The sequence below is a fragment of the Dromiciops gliroides genome, chromosome 3 (assembly GCF_019393635.1).
Source record: "Dromiciops gliroides isolate mDroGli1 chromosome 3, mDroGli1.pri, whole genome shotgun sequence".
Taxonomy (NCBI): domain Eukaryota; kingdom Metazoa; phylum Chordata; class Mammalia; order Microbiotheria; family Microbiotheriidae; genus Dromiciops; species Dromiciops gliroides.
In genome coordinates, this window is record NC_057863.1 from 332,170,259 (window position 1) to 332,185,566 (window position 15,308).

Sequence of the window (15,308 nt, forward strand, 5' to 3'; positions counted from 1 at the left end):
ACTTTGATCCTATAACCTTTCCTGCAATTGCCATTATTTCTCCTTCCCTCTCTAGTTCAAAAAATAAAATGAACCATCTGTCTGATTTCCGTGAGTCTTCATTTTTTAGAATGTTAAAAACTGAGACAGACAGTATGGCATAGTGGAATGCCAACCAACTTTGGCATCAGGAAGAGTTGGTTTCAAATCCTGCCTTGGATACATCCTAATTTTGTAATCCTTGGTGAGTTACTTAACTTTTTCTATGCCCCTGGCAACTTCCTAAGAGTTGAGATTAATGAGATAGGAAGCCAAGATATTTGGCAGGATGGGAGGTGGGGAGGAGAGCTATGGACCAATCTGGATACCTGTTGATAATTGCCAACAGGATCTGGATAGGGTGATATATCTAGATGTAGTAAACTCATAGAAGGAGAGACTGTTTGAGTGATAGTGACAATGGAAAGGAACGTGAAGTGGCAGAAAGGAATAAGAAGTATGCCTATTCTTTCTCCTTATCTATTCTTTCTCCCCATCTAGTGTTTTAGGGTAGATGGGGCATGAGACAAAATCCATCTAGCACTGAACAAGGTAGCAAAAGTCTTTGGGGGATAAGGTTTCCATGCCTGCAAAAAAATGTAAGAATTATGAGAGAAAGAGAGGTCCATTAGGGAGAGCAATTTTTCATGATAGAATAGTGGATACAAGAGATATAATGGAAGAGGCAGAGCTGAATTGAGACTTTGGAAGAGTAGAAATGAAGTGGTAGAGATGAGGGAATGAGGAGTTGTATCAAGGAAGGGAATTGTTGTTTAAGCAGCCTTGGACTTTGAATTACAGGGATTTGAGTGAGTAAATAAGTTAGTAAGAGGAGAGAATCTGCTAGTTATTGGACAGTATATTGACGTACCTTTCCCTATAATAGGGGGAACTTTTCTCTAGGCTGTGGTTAGGATGTTTATCTACTCTCCTGGGCAGGAGGAGGGAGGAGGCATAGTCCCCTGGGCCTCTGATCCTGGGCTTGTCAGGAGACCAGGTGGCCAGCAACCAGTTAATCCAGGAGACTAGATGGCAAGAAGCTTTGTGTCTGGGCTCTTGTTGGTTATGTCAAACATGGAAACTAATCTCCATTTATGACATTGTTAATGTCAATAGGAGCTCGGTTAATAGGCCTCAGTTAATGTCAAGAGGAGCCCCTTGATAGGCCAGCTTATAGATATATGAGACCAAGAAACCAGACAGACCTACAAGGGTAGGCTGGGGAAAGGTCACAGTAGCGGGCAATTAGTGTATGGTGGCAGCAATAGAGAGAAATTCAGGGGGGTAGGGGGTGGTATAATAAGACAGTTCCAGTCATGGGAGCCTTGCCACAGGGGTGGGGCTCCAGTGCCTGAGAGACCTGACACAAGCAAATCATATCCCTTGTCCTAGAGGAACAAATATGTAGGGCAGAGCATAGCGGGGAAAAGAACTCAGGAACTTAGCTACTAAGGTACAAAGTAGGATATCATGGTCACAGTAAACAGGAAGCAAGACTCCAGTTCCCAAAACTAGAATTGCAAGGTCAAACTAAGCTGCTAAGCTAGCTGGACCATAGATCAGGCTATTGCTAGAGTGTGAAAATCTTAGGAACTCTAATGACTTCAGGACAAAGGTTTAGTCCCCATCAGATTTTAAAGATAAGTAATACAGTCTATTTCAACAATAGCTATTTCTAAAACAGAAATAAGTTTAGGAGTTGTCAAAAGCAGTAGAATTTCTGGAAGCATGTCATTTGAAGACAGCTGTAAGTGAGACTATTCTAGATTTGCTGAGGTCTTCCAGGAATGGAAGTATTGGTAAAGGCATGAAAAGAATAGGTTTTTTAAAATGCCTTTCAAAATTGACACAACTTGGATGTTTCAAGGTCAAAGCCCATGCCCTCTTTTTCCCTTTCACAACTCTTAGAAAAGGGTAAGACACAAAGGTCACCTTGCAGGGGCAAGTCCAGCAATGAAAACAGAATGAGGAACCAAATATAGACTGATAAATAAATCAAAGGAAATGTGCTAATACTGTGTCATTATTATTGTGATAGAATTACATATGATATAATGAAGCTATATAAAGAGTTTATAGTAAATTTGATCAACTTAACCTTTCAGTCATATCTGAATCACCTGTACCTATTTGGAGAGTTGTTTATATGCTGTCTTTCCCATTAGATTGTCGGCTCCTGGAGGGCCAGAACTGTATTTGCCCCTTTTTTGTATCCCTAGGACTTAGCACAGTGTCTTGCACATAGTAGGTGCTTAATAAATACTTGTTAACGTTACTTACCTGGTCTATATGAAAACATCATTAATAAAAATCATGAAAGCAAACATATAGAAAGGAGAGAATGTAAGGAAGAGATTAAAGGGATCATGGATATAAAGAACAATATGTTACAACATTAACTAATACTAGAGTTCTTGAACTTTTACGTCATGTACCCATTTGGAAAATGGGTGAAGCCTGTGAACTCTTTCTCATAATCATGCATTTTAATTTATAAAATAAAATATAACTGGATCAAAAAGGAAACTATTAGATAGTTATACAATTACCATTAAAAAAAAAAAGTTCATGGGGCAGCTAGGTGGAGCAGTGGATAGACCACCGGCCCTGGAGTCAGAAGGACCTGAGTTCAAATCCAGTCTCAGACACTTGACACTTACTAGCTGTGTGACCCTGGGCAAGTCACTTAACCTCAATTGCCTCACCAAAAAAAAAAAAAGTTCACAGTCTTCTGGTTAAGAATCACTGAGCTGGGGCAGCTAGGTGGCACAGTGGATAGAGCAAAGGCTCTGGGTTCAGGAGTACCTGAGTTCAAATCCGGCCTCAGACACTTAGCACTTACTAGCTGTGTGACCCTGGGCAAGTCATGTAACCCCAATTGCCCTGCAAAAAAAAAAAAAAAGAATCACTGAGCTAGTAGACCTCTAATCATTGTATGACCCTCTCTAGTTTGTTCTGGGAATTGAATAGTAGTGAAAACTGGAGTTACCAGTTCTTCAGTTCTTTAGATAATAGTTCAAAAGGTCCATGTTTTTGCTATCAGTGTGTGTTTTTCACCTGGACAAGTGAAACCTCACCATGCCTTAACTGATATTTATCAGTTGCTGGAGCCAAAACATTCTTCAGAGGTCAGCCTTCCAGTGATGAACTTCTTTGTGCTTAGCTGGTTTAGTCCAAAGACAGCATTAACACATTTATTACAGGGAAGTACTCAAATCCTTTCTAACCTGATAAAACCTTTCAAAACGTATTGTCACGGGGCAGCTAGGTGGTGCAGTGGATAAAGCACTGGCCCTGGATTCAGGAGGACCTGAGTTCAAATCTAGCCTTAGACACTTGACACTTACTAGCTGTATGACCCTGGGCAAGTCACTTAACCCTCATTGCCTGCAAAACAAAAACAAACAAACAAAAACCTTATTGTCTAGTGCCATGGTCTTGGATGCCTGAGAATCACCTCTTTCATGATTAGAAATCGCAGGACTGTCGTGGAGGTTCTATATAAATATGTAATTATTTATATAACAAAAGAGACATTATGTTTTCTTTTATATCCACAATTGGTTGAGAGTTCATGTCAAAGAAAATAAAATTTGGAGAATCTATCTTTAAAATGGGGTTGGATCAAGTTCATAATCAGCATTATAGGTGCAGGGCTCTGTTTCTTAAATTGAAGACATTGTGAATTTTACACCCACATCTGCTAAGGTATTAATACAGATTAACAGGGAAGATTTGCTGGTCTCAAGTATATTTGGGGTTGTGCTCAAGAATTAGATATTTATTTTAATAATCTTATTCTAAGTTCCCTTTGTGCATAGTATTTCTTTTTATTTAAAAAAATGCAATATTTTGATTTGTTTTTCAGATCCACAAAGACTCACCCAGGTCCAGTTGTACATTTAAGTGATAGTCCAAGGGACGAAGGGAAAGTGAGTACAACAATAGCATAAAATGCCATAAAGTCTTGATGGTTTTGTTTTCCTCAGTTCCTACAATTTTTTCAGGCCATTTAAAATAATGTAACCTCCAAATGAAGCCTTTGGTTTCTATCAGGGCCAAACCAAATGTTCACCTCTAGAATTTTTGTGAAGGTATATGTGATACCTGTCACCCAACTCCAGAGGATATTTTGGGGTATCTGCCAGGCTCCTTTTGCCTCTCTCCTGGGCTCTCAGAGCAGCTCGTTGATATCACTTGGCCTCATTACTTTATGAGAGGTATCACCTTCTTGTGTTATTCTAGAGGTTATGTTTAGATCATCCAATCAAATCTCATAGCTCATTTATTTTGTTTCTCTCCCACTGGCTCCTCTATTCATAATGTCCCTGGTTGTATGCCTAATTCAAGGTCACTTGCAAAGACATAGATGTGAAAAAGGCATTAACCAAACAGTAGTAGTAAATTAAGCAAGTCAATGATATCCATGTGTCCAGTGCAGGACTGTCCAAATTGGAATCCCCCATTCAGTCCTGGTCTAACTTCCCTAAACAGCAGGAAGGAAAAAATCTGGAAGTTCATTTCTCAGCTCAACCCCTAGGTAGGAACTGAGTAAAAGGATATTTTATTACTGAACTGGATGATAACTGGGTCGACACTATTGAATACAGAAACTGCAGGGCACCTGTTATTTATGTGGAAGGCTGAATCTCTTGATTACTGATGCCAAGGCAAATAGAGCAGGAAGCTTCTGGCTTCAGACATTTCTACTTTCTAGGATCTAAGACCTTGCTAGGCCATAAATCCATCCCTTCAGTGTACAAACTCAGAAATGAGGTATAAATAAAAATTGTTCAGAGTCTATACCCATGTTGCAAAGCCAAACAGTTAAATGAATGAAGAAATAAACGAGTGAAAAAAAGCATTTTTCAAGCATCTGCTATGTGCAAAGCACTGTGGGTACAAACAGAAAAGACAGTCTCTGCTCTCAGGGACTTCATATTCTAATGGGAGGAAGGTTTCAGCAGCAAGTTAGATGGAAATGTCCAGCAGTCTTTAGGATGAAGCCACCAACCAGATGGTAATACCTCTTCTTTAATATCATTTCCACTGATAAAAATCACACAAGTTTCAGGTTTTAACACACTTGACAGTACCAGGGACTTTGTTGATAAGAATTTTCTTTTCTGGGTCTTCAGTACCTGTGGCTGTAGCACCTTTAAGGGCAGTTGCCAGGATGTGTATCTACAAAACTTGCTTCCCAGGGTAATGTTTGGGGTTACTGTGATAGAAGCATTGCTGTTCCCAAGCCTTTTGGGTTCAGGATCTGTCTCCATCAGGATGTAAGGGGAGACAGTGGTGACTATTGGTTTGTCTTGCCTGGCACATGTTATCTCTCTCAGTTCCTTGTTATTTCAGCCAGGTTGGCTTGCCTGCCCCATGGGTAGCAGTAAGTGGAGATTGCTGGTCCCTTCTCTATAAGAGCTGATTCCCTATGTGATAGCTGGACTAGAAGCAGGACCAAAGGTCTGGGGGCTTGAGGGTGGTGGTGCTACCACACCGGGGCTCTTGTGCTTATCAGTGTGTTAGTGGCCGTTGGTGATGTTGGTGAGGAAGGTAGGCCCCCTTTCCACATTGATTTCTCCCCTCAGTGATGGTTTCAGGTGCTAGGCTGGAATCAAGTTGTTGGGGGAGAGAGGATTGGTATTTCCAAGGCTTTTCAGTTCGGATTCCTGAGCTGTTTCCATGAGGGTCTGAGGGAAGATCATGTTCAAGGTAGTGGTGGCAGTTTGACTTGCCTGGCTATGCTACTTCATGTCAGTCCCTCAGGTTATTTGCTGCTTTAGTTAGCCTGGTGCTGTTAAGTCCCGGATTCTTTGCTCTTTCACCTTCTAAATCTGGTAGCATCCTGTATCTGATGTTACAGTTTGGTTTGCCATCTGCTAGGGATAATGAACCTTGGTAGGCCAATGAGGCAAGTTATGCTGTGCCAAAGCATCTTGGTCTTGGAAGCCCTGCTCTATAATACCCATATTGAATTCAATTCAGTAAAATGTTTGTTAAATACCTACTAGTTAGATCAGTGAGATAGGTTTGGGGAGAATCATAAAGACAAATCAGATTTGGTCCTTACATTGTGCTTGCAGACTATTAGCAGTACACCACACCTATATAAAAAACTCAAATACAAAAACAGAGAATGATGAATAAGAGGTAGGATGTGGTATGATGTAACAAAGAGAGGACTGCACTGGAAGTCAGATCTTTGAAACTTCTCTGGGCATTGATTTCCTTATCTATCGAGTCGAGGGTCTTGTATTAGGTGATCTTCAAAGTCCTTCCAAGCTCCAACTTTCTGTGACTTTGTGAAATTTACAGGATCAATGAAATCAAAGTGTAGCCAAGATCCAAAGAGATTAAGAACATTTTTTACTAAGGTTAGGGTTTAGATGTTTGATAAGACTTCATAGAAGAGATAGCACTTAAATAGGCACCAAATGATGGGTGGGATTTTTCCAGAAGAAATTGGTGGAGGTTGGAGGAGTTAGGGGAGTTGGGGAAAGAGTAGAGCATTCCACGCCAAAGGAATAATATGAACAAAGACACAGAGGTAAGAGAGTGCAGGACATAAAGTGAAGATGATGAATAATTTATTTTGACTGAAGCACTGAGATAAGAAACATAAGATAAGATGAAGATAGATCGTGCAGTGCTGTGACAACTAGGCTCAAGGAGTTTATATATTTATTTTTGGTAGTCATTAGGAAGCCAACAAGAAAGTGAAGGATGCAGTCATACCTATGCATAAGAAAGATTAATCTGACAGCTCTGAAATGTGGCTGACGGGGTTAGAGCCTGGAGATGAGCATAAAGGTGGCCCTGAAGGCCTACACCACTGTGATAGAATTGGAAAATGGAGGCAGTATGGGTCAGCACAGAAACAGGAGACTTTCATTCATTAATTCATCCAACAAACATTTATTGAGTACCTGGCAGAGAATTGATCTGGGTGGGGGGAGACCTCTGAAGGCTGGCCTTGAAGAAACAACTAATTTGGTCCACTTAATGTGTATAGGATACAGAGGGGAAGGAGTGTCAGAAGAGTCCATGGTCTTTCTCTCTCTCAAGTAGCCTCCTGATCCCTTGAGGAAGACATCCGAAGCCCAGAGACCAGCCCAACTCAATTGCAGTTTAAAAACAGCACATATCCTACTGGACTTTCACAGGATAGGATAACTGCCTTGCTCTAGAAGGTCTGTCATCCCTCTCCTCAGCCCTTCCCCTGCTTCTGCTGACTCAGTCAAGGTTCTTCCATCCTGTTGAACCACAAAACCTTCCTCTCTTCTTACGTCCTAAGCCTTCCTATCTGAACACATCTAAGGCCATCTTAATGCCTCCCTTTCTTTCAACATACTTCACTCTGGAAGTAGGGTTCTTCCTTTGATTTGATCCTCATAGGGAACTTCTCTCACATGACTTTATTTTGCTTTTAAATGTTTATTGATATCTTTTGCTTTATATTAAAGACTTAAAATGCAAATACCTGGTTGAGTTAACATGTTGCAGAGACATTATTCTTAAGTCTTTGAAAGGACCTTAAGGATATCTATTCCCATCCCTTTATTTTACCAATTGAAAAATGAAGCCTAGAAAGGTTAAGTTTTTAGCACTGGATCACAGGCAGTCAGATCATAATCAGTAATTTAATCAAGTATAACTGTTTCTCTCCTAATGGTGAACAATAGGATCATAAATGGAGAATCAGAAGGAATATTAGAGGCTATGGAGTCTAAATCCCTCTTTTTACAGATGAGGAAACTGAGACCTGGAGAGGTTAGTGATTTGTTAAGATTCACAGGGTAATGAGTGGTTCCCATCATCTCTGGGGGAGATCTACCCCAAGCATGTGAAAACGTTCCCTGGCAGAATGAGTGGATGAGAACAACTTGTTCCAGTGACCATGAAGGTGGCTGAAGCAGGTGTTGTGGAGGTCTTAGAGCTCAGTCAGACACTGAAGGTGTCAAGGTCATCCGCTGTATCCTTGGCCATCACTAGTTTTCTTGACTTTTGTCCCACCACTGGACATATGCACAGATAAACAAAAAATAAATGAATGACTGGACAGATGGATGGATAGATAAATGAATGAACAAGTGAATAAACAAACAAATAAATATGTACAAAGTAAGTGTAAACTTATTTTGGGGAGTGAGGTAAAGCAGGAAGGACCAGCACCTGGAAGCTCAGGAAAGGACTCGTGTAAGATATGGAACTTAAGCCAAGTTTGGAGAAAGTTCTGGATTCTAAGAGGTGAATTTGAACGAGGGAAAATGTGTCAGGAGTGGGAGTGTGGTACAGTCAATCACTTAGTGAACATTTTATAATTACTTATTCTATACTGAGCACTGTGATAAGTGCTGGGGATACAGAGAAAGGCAAAAACGGTCTCTGCCCTCAAAGAATAAACATTCTAATGGGAGAGACAACATATAAGTAACTATGTACACATCAGAAATATATAGGGTAGATGGAAGTAAGTTGAAAAGGAAATTAGCATCTGGAGGGACAGAGAAAAGTCTCCTGCAAAAGGTAGGATTTGAACTGAGTCTTAGAGGAAGTCAGAGTGACTGAGACAAGGATGTGAGAGGGAGAGCATTCCTCCTTGGACAGTCCATGCAAAGGCTAAAAGATGGGAGGCAATGTCATGGAGGAGAATCTTCCATGAAGAAGAAGGGAAATAGCATGCACTAAATCTGGAAAGATAGGCTGAAGTCAGATCGTGAAAGGTTTTAAATGCTACTTGGAGAAATTAGCATTTTTTCAGAATTGATAGGGAGATACTGGAGCTTCTTGAATAGAGAAGTGTGATGGTCAGACCCATTCTTTTGAAATAGCAATTTGACACTGTGTGTAGAGGAATGGGGGGGGTGTCAAGACATTGAAGTTAATGAGGCCAATTCGAAAGCTTTTGTTCATAAACGATAAGCTGAATTTGAGCTCTAGATCAAGAGTCTATGCTAAGTCTAGCACCAATATGGTGAGCCCTGAGGAGTAGAGGGTGGGGCACCAAGCTATCTTTGGAGGGAAAAATGTGAACAGGTCCATAACAGAGCAGGTGAAGGTTCCTGTGCTCATCAGTAGTAGGATCTGACCGGGGAATGGCTGCTTTACTCCTAATCTGAATGACATAGGGAGACCAAGTCTCAAAAAATATAAAAAATAATGATGACACTAGGTAAGGTGGTAGTCATGTGAGTAGAGAGGACAGATTCAAGAGACATTGTGGAGATAAATTTAAAATAGACTTGGCAACTGATTAGACTTGAAGCGGGGAGTAATGTGAAGAGTTGAGGTGACTTCTAGGTTGTGAACATGAACAGCTGGCAGGGTGTATCTTCAAAACAAATACATCAATTAGGAGGAGTTAGGTGAGTTTGGGGGAAAGATGATACTTTCCACTTTCAATATGTTTGAAATGCCTAAGGGCTATACAGTTTAAAGTATCTTATAGGCAGTTGGTAATCTGAGGTTTCATCTTAAGAGACACGCTAGAGCTAGATAGGTCTGAAAATAATATGCATAAAGATGATAATTTTTCACACAAATTAAATCAGATATACGTAATTGGAAAAAGCTCAATTGCTCATGGATAGGCTGAGCTAATATAATAGAAATGACAATTCTACCTAAATTAATTTACCTATTCAGTGCCATACCAATCAGATTACCTAAAAATTATTTTATAGGGTTAGAAAAAATAATAACAAAATTCATCTGGAAAAACAAAAAGTCAACAATATCAAGGGAACTAATGAAAAAATGCACAGGAAGGTGGGCTAGCCATACCAAATTTGAAGCTATACTATAAAGCAGCAGTCATCAAAATTATGTGGTACTGACTAAGAAATAGAGTAATGGATCAATGGAATAGGTTAGGCACAGGAGACACAGTAGTAAATGACTATAGTAATCTACTATTTGATAAACCCAAAGACTCCAGCTTCTGGGATAGGAACTCAGTATTTGGCCAAAACTGCTGGGAAGACTAGAAAATAGTATGGCAGAAACTAGGCATAGACCAACATCTTATACCTTATACAAAAATAAGATCAAAATGGGTTCAAGATTTAGACATAAAGGGTGATACCATAGATCAATTAGGAGAGGAAGGAATAGTTTACCTCTCAGATCTATGGAGAGGAAAACAATTTATGTCCAAACAAGAGATAGAGAATATTATGAAATGCAAGATGGAAGACTTTGATTATATTAAATTTAAAAGTTTTTGTACAAACAGAAGCAATGCAGACAAAATTAGAAGGGAGGCAGAAAACTGGGAAACAATTTTTACAGCCAGCATTTCTGATAAAGGCTTCATTTCTAAAATATGTAGGGAATGAAATCAAATTCATAAGAATCCAAGTCTTTGCCCAATTGAGAAATGGTCAAAGGATATGAATAGGCAGTTCTCTGATGAAGAAGTCAAAGCTGTCTATTGCCATATGAAAAAATGCTCTAAATCACTATTGATCAGAGAAATGCAAATTAAAACAACTCTGAGGTACCACCTCATACCTATCAGATTGGCCAATATGACAAAAAAGGAAAATAGTAAATGTTGGAGAAGCTGAGGAAAAATTGGAATACTAATTCATTGTTTGTGGAGCTGTGGACTGATCCAACCATTCTGGAGAACAATTTGGAACTGTTTATACCCTTTGATCCAGTGGTATCACTGCTAGGTCTGTATCCCAAGGAGACCATAGAAAAGGGAAAAGGACCCACATGTACACAAATATTTATAGCAGCTCTCTTTGTGGTGGCAAAGAATTGGAATTTATGGGAATGTCTATCAATAGGGGAATGGCTATACAAGTTGTGGCATATGAATGTAATGGAATACTATCGTGCTGTAAGAAATGATGAGCAGGAAGAGTTCAGAGAAACCTGGAAGGACTTATATAAACTATCGCTGAGAGGAGCAGAATCAGCAGAACATTGTACATGGTGACAGCAACATTGTGTGATGAATAATGGTGATAGACTTGGGTCTTCTTAGCAATGCTACGATCCAAAACATTTTCAAAGAACTCATGATAGAAAATGTTCTCAACATCCAGAAAAAAGAATTGTGAATTATGAATGCAGATTGAATCATACTGTTTCTACTTTTGGACTGTTTTTTTTTTCCTTCTTTTTTGAGGTTTTTCCTTTGTATTCTTCTTCTTCTTCTTCTTCTTCCTTCTTCCTTCTTCTTCTTCCTTCTTCCTTCTTCCTTCTTCTTCTTCCTCCTTCACAATGGGGATTAAGTGACTTGCCCAGGGTCACACAGCTAGTAAGTGTCAAGTGTCTGAGGCCAGATTTGAACTTAGGTCCTCCTGAATCCAGGGTTGGTGCTTTATCCACTGTGCCACCTAGCTGCCCCACTGATTCTTCTTTCACAAGATGACTAATGTAAAAATATGTTTAATGTGATTGTACATATGCAACCCATATCAGACTGCTTTCCATCTTGGGAGGGGAGGGAAGGAAGAGAGGGTGGGAGAAAAATTTAGAACTAAAAATCCTGTGAAAACAAATGTTGAAAACTATCCTTATATGTAACTGGAAAATAATAAAATGCTCTTAAAAAATAAATATGATAATTAAACTCTTGGTATCTGATAAGATCACCAATAAAGAATGTATAGAGAAAGATGAGAAGATCCAGGACAGAGCACTCAGGGCATTCTTTTATATTAAGCCGGGGCATGAGTAATGAACCAGCAAAGGCAACTGAAAAGACCAGCCAGACAGTTGGGCAGATAACCAAAAAAGTGAGTAGTGCCATGAAAACCCAGAGAAGAGATAATATCCACGGGGAGGAGGTAGTCAACAATGTCAGATGCTAGAGAAGTCGGAAGGGAGGAAAACTAAATAAGTTGATTGGATTTGGTTATTGAAACATCACTGATTACCTTCAAGAGAACAGCATCAGTCTAGTGATGGTATTCTGTGCCAGATTTCAAGATACTGAGAAGGGAGTCAAGAAACAGTGGTAGTTAAGTGCAGGTAACTATTTGTAGGTTGGGAATGTGAATGAGAAAAGAAATAAAAGATAATACCTTAAGGGAATGTTAGTATTAAGTAGATGTTCTGTTTTCAAGTATTAGGGAGACCTGTGTATGTTTTAGGCAGTAGAGAGGGAGCCAGTTGAGACAGGAGCAGACAAGAGGGGAATGTGATTAAGGTTACATGTAGATAGGCCATTTCATTAGAAAATGGAGTGAAGGGGCAGCTAGGTGGCGCAATGGATAGAGCACCGGCCCTGGATTCAGGAGTGCCTGAGTTCAAATCCGACCTCAGACACTTAACACTTACTAGCTGTGTGACCCTGGGCAAGTCACTTAACCCCAATTGCCTCACTTAAAAAAAAAAAAAGAAAGAAAATGGAGTGAAAGAGGAGATAATGGAGGGTTGCTGGTTGGGCAGAGTGATATTAAAGAGTTTTGAGATATAGAATAGGAAGTTCAGAGCAACGACCTATCTTATAAACTTTTTTCAAAGTTTGGGACAACGTCCTTTGTTGAGAAAGAATGGGGAAGGGAAAGCTTGAGAAAAGAAGAAAAGACACAGCATGAAAATGAGTCACTTATGGGGCGGCTAGGTGGTGCAGTGGATAAAGCACCGGCCCTGGATTCAGGAGTTCCTGAGTTCAAATCCAGCCTCAGACACTTGACACTTACTAGCTGTGTGACTCTGGGCAAGTCACTTAACCCCCATTGCCCCGCAAAAAAAAAAAAAAAAGAAAAAAAGAAAATGAGTCACTTAGGGAAGAGTAAACGAAATGACTTGTAACCAGGGGGAAGGAAGGCAATCCAGGCAAGAGTGACTAGATAACATAAATTTGTTGTGACCCTAGTCAGCTCAGTCATATGTTTGGCAGCAGGTGGAGAACATTGTAAGAGGTGCATGGTAAGAATAATCATTGTAAGAGGTGCATGGTAAGAATAATCCAGGGGGCAGGTAGGTGGTGCAGTGGATAACGCACAGGCCCTGGATTCAGGAGGACCTGAGTACAAATGCGGCCTCAGACAATTGACACTTACTAGCTGTGTGACTCTAGGCAAGTCACTTAACCCTCATTGCTCACCCCCCCCAAAAGAATAAACTAGGATGGAATTTGGTATTACTAGAGTAGCAAAAATGAATAGTAGATTTAGTCATGAAGCACAAGGAAAGATAACATAAAATGTTGTGGTAAGATAGGGGAATTTCAGAATTCTGAGCCATGGTTCCACCTCCTTTCCCCCACCCCTATCCTATAACTCCCAAACCCTATTTTTTATCCTTACTGTGACTTCAGATCCCTTGACCCCTCAGTTCTTTTCCCGATCTCAACCCCTTGGTGAACCAGTTCAGCTCTCTCTCAAATCTCTTGTCTCTGATCCTTTCTCCAGTTTTGCTCTGCAAAGCCTCAACCTTGTATTACACCACCATTTGCTGCCTTTGCTTCTGCTCATTTACTACCAAAATTGTGCTAAGTGCACTAAATAATTAAGTTACATAATTTCAACTGGGACCTCACCCACCATGTCAAGGCAATCCTTTCATAACTTTCTAATTAACTCACTATCCTACTTACCATAGTAACTTTTCTGAACCGTTTCATCCTTCCTCAAACTTCATATAGTTTCTTCTCTCTCTCCTCTCTCAATTAAGAACTTTGTTTCATATTTCATTGAAAAAATCGAGTCCATTAGCCATGATCTCCCTCTTCTTCCTTCCTCTTCATGTTGTATCACTAAGGTGCTTTCTGGCACTATCTCTACCTTCACCCTGTCTTATATGAAGAGGTGCCCCTTCTCTTTGCCAGTGTCAGTCCCTCTACATGTAAAAGTGACCCAATTTCATCCCATTTTCCTAAGCATATTACCCCTCCCCACATCATCCCTACTCTCAGTGAAATTCAGTATCTCTCCCTCTACTGGCTCCAATCATGTCCATGGCTCCCCTCTCCCCCATAAAATCTTCATTTGTTCCATTTATGGCTAACCTCCTTGAGAAGACTGTTTGTGATAGGTGCCTTCATTTCCTTTTTCTCACACTTTCTCCTTAATTCTCTGTTGTCTGGCTTCTGATCTCATCATTCAACTGAAATAACTCCCTCCAGATTTGCCAATGATAGGCTAATTAGATATGCCAATTGTCATATCTAATAGCCTTTTCCTTTACATCCATCCTTCTTGACCTCTCTGCAGCCTTTGAAACTGTTAATTACCACCTTCTTCTTGTACCCTCTTTTCTCTGTTCTGTGGCACCGCAGTGTCTCTAAACTACTTTGTATTTATTTTATTTATGCATACATATACACACACATGTACGTGTGTGTCATCTCCCCTGTTAGAATATGAACCCTAAGACCTACATAAAACCATGAGCGTGGAGTTTGAGAGTTTAAAAAAATTGTCTTTAATTTTTTTACATCACTGTCAGTTTCTACTTATTTTCCCTACTGATCAATCCGTGCCATGTAACAAAGAAAGAAAAAAATCCTGAAGAAATAATCAGTACATTATTCTGGCAATATATGCAGTATTCCATATCCATAGTCCCCAACTTCTGGAAAGAGATACATTTTCTTAATTTTTTTTCTAGGACAAAACTCTTATGTCTTCTAGGCTTCTCTTTATCTTTCATTATTTATTATGGCATGCTAATATTCCATTACATTTGCTTACCAAATTTTTTTAGCCATTATTTAATTGACAGGCATAAACGTTGTTTCCAGTTCTCTTCCACTGCTATTTAGCAATACAAGGGGACCTTTTTTTTTTTTTTTTGGTGAGGCAGTTGGGGTTAAATGACTTGCTTAGGGTCACATAGCTAGTAAGTATTAAGTACCTGAGGCTGGATTTGAACTCAGGTCCTCCTGACTCCAGGGCCGGTGCTCTATCCACTGTGTCACCTAACTGCCCCACATCTTTTTTTCCATCTTGTTTGGGTATATGCCTAGCACTGGAATCTCTGGACTCTTAATTACTTTTTAGCAGAATTCCAAAATTATTTACAGAGTGGTTGGACCACTTTCTAATTCCACCAGCAACAATTAATACCCGAGTTGTGGTTCTGCATCTGGTGCAATGGATCACTCAAAGCCTGAGGGTTCAAACAAATAGTCCTTTTACTAAAATATATATGTTTATATATTCAAATCATCATGGTCAAAGCAGTTCTGAGATGGTTAAAAAGTCAGGAAGATGAATGCAAATAAAAGCCACTAGCACAGAGGTTCCTGGAGGTCTTAGGACCACCAAAGTGCTAAAAACTTTTATATTCTTCTTGCTAAATGACCTACAGCTCTGTCCCAG

At 39.8% G+C, this 15,308-nt stretch overlaps 1 protein-coding gene across 1 annotated transcript in view; it reads left to right on the forward strand.

The window, feature by feature from the left end:
- STXBP5L (syntaxin binding protein 5L) overlaps window positions 1-15,308 on the forward strand; it is a 421,799-nt gene that overhangs the window by 176,286 nt on the left and 230,205 nt on the right. The window contains 1 exon segment of the mRNA XM_043992879.1: window positions 3,887-3,950. Within this exon segment, the coding sequence (XP_043848814.1) occupies window positions 3,887-3,950 (64 nt within the window).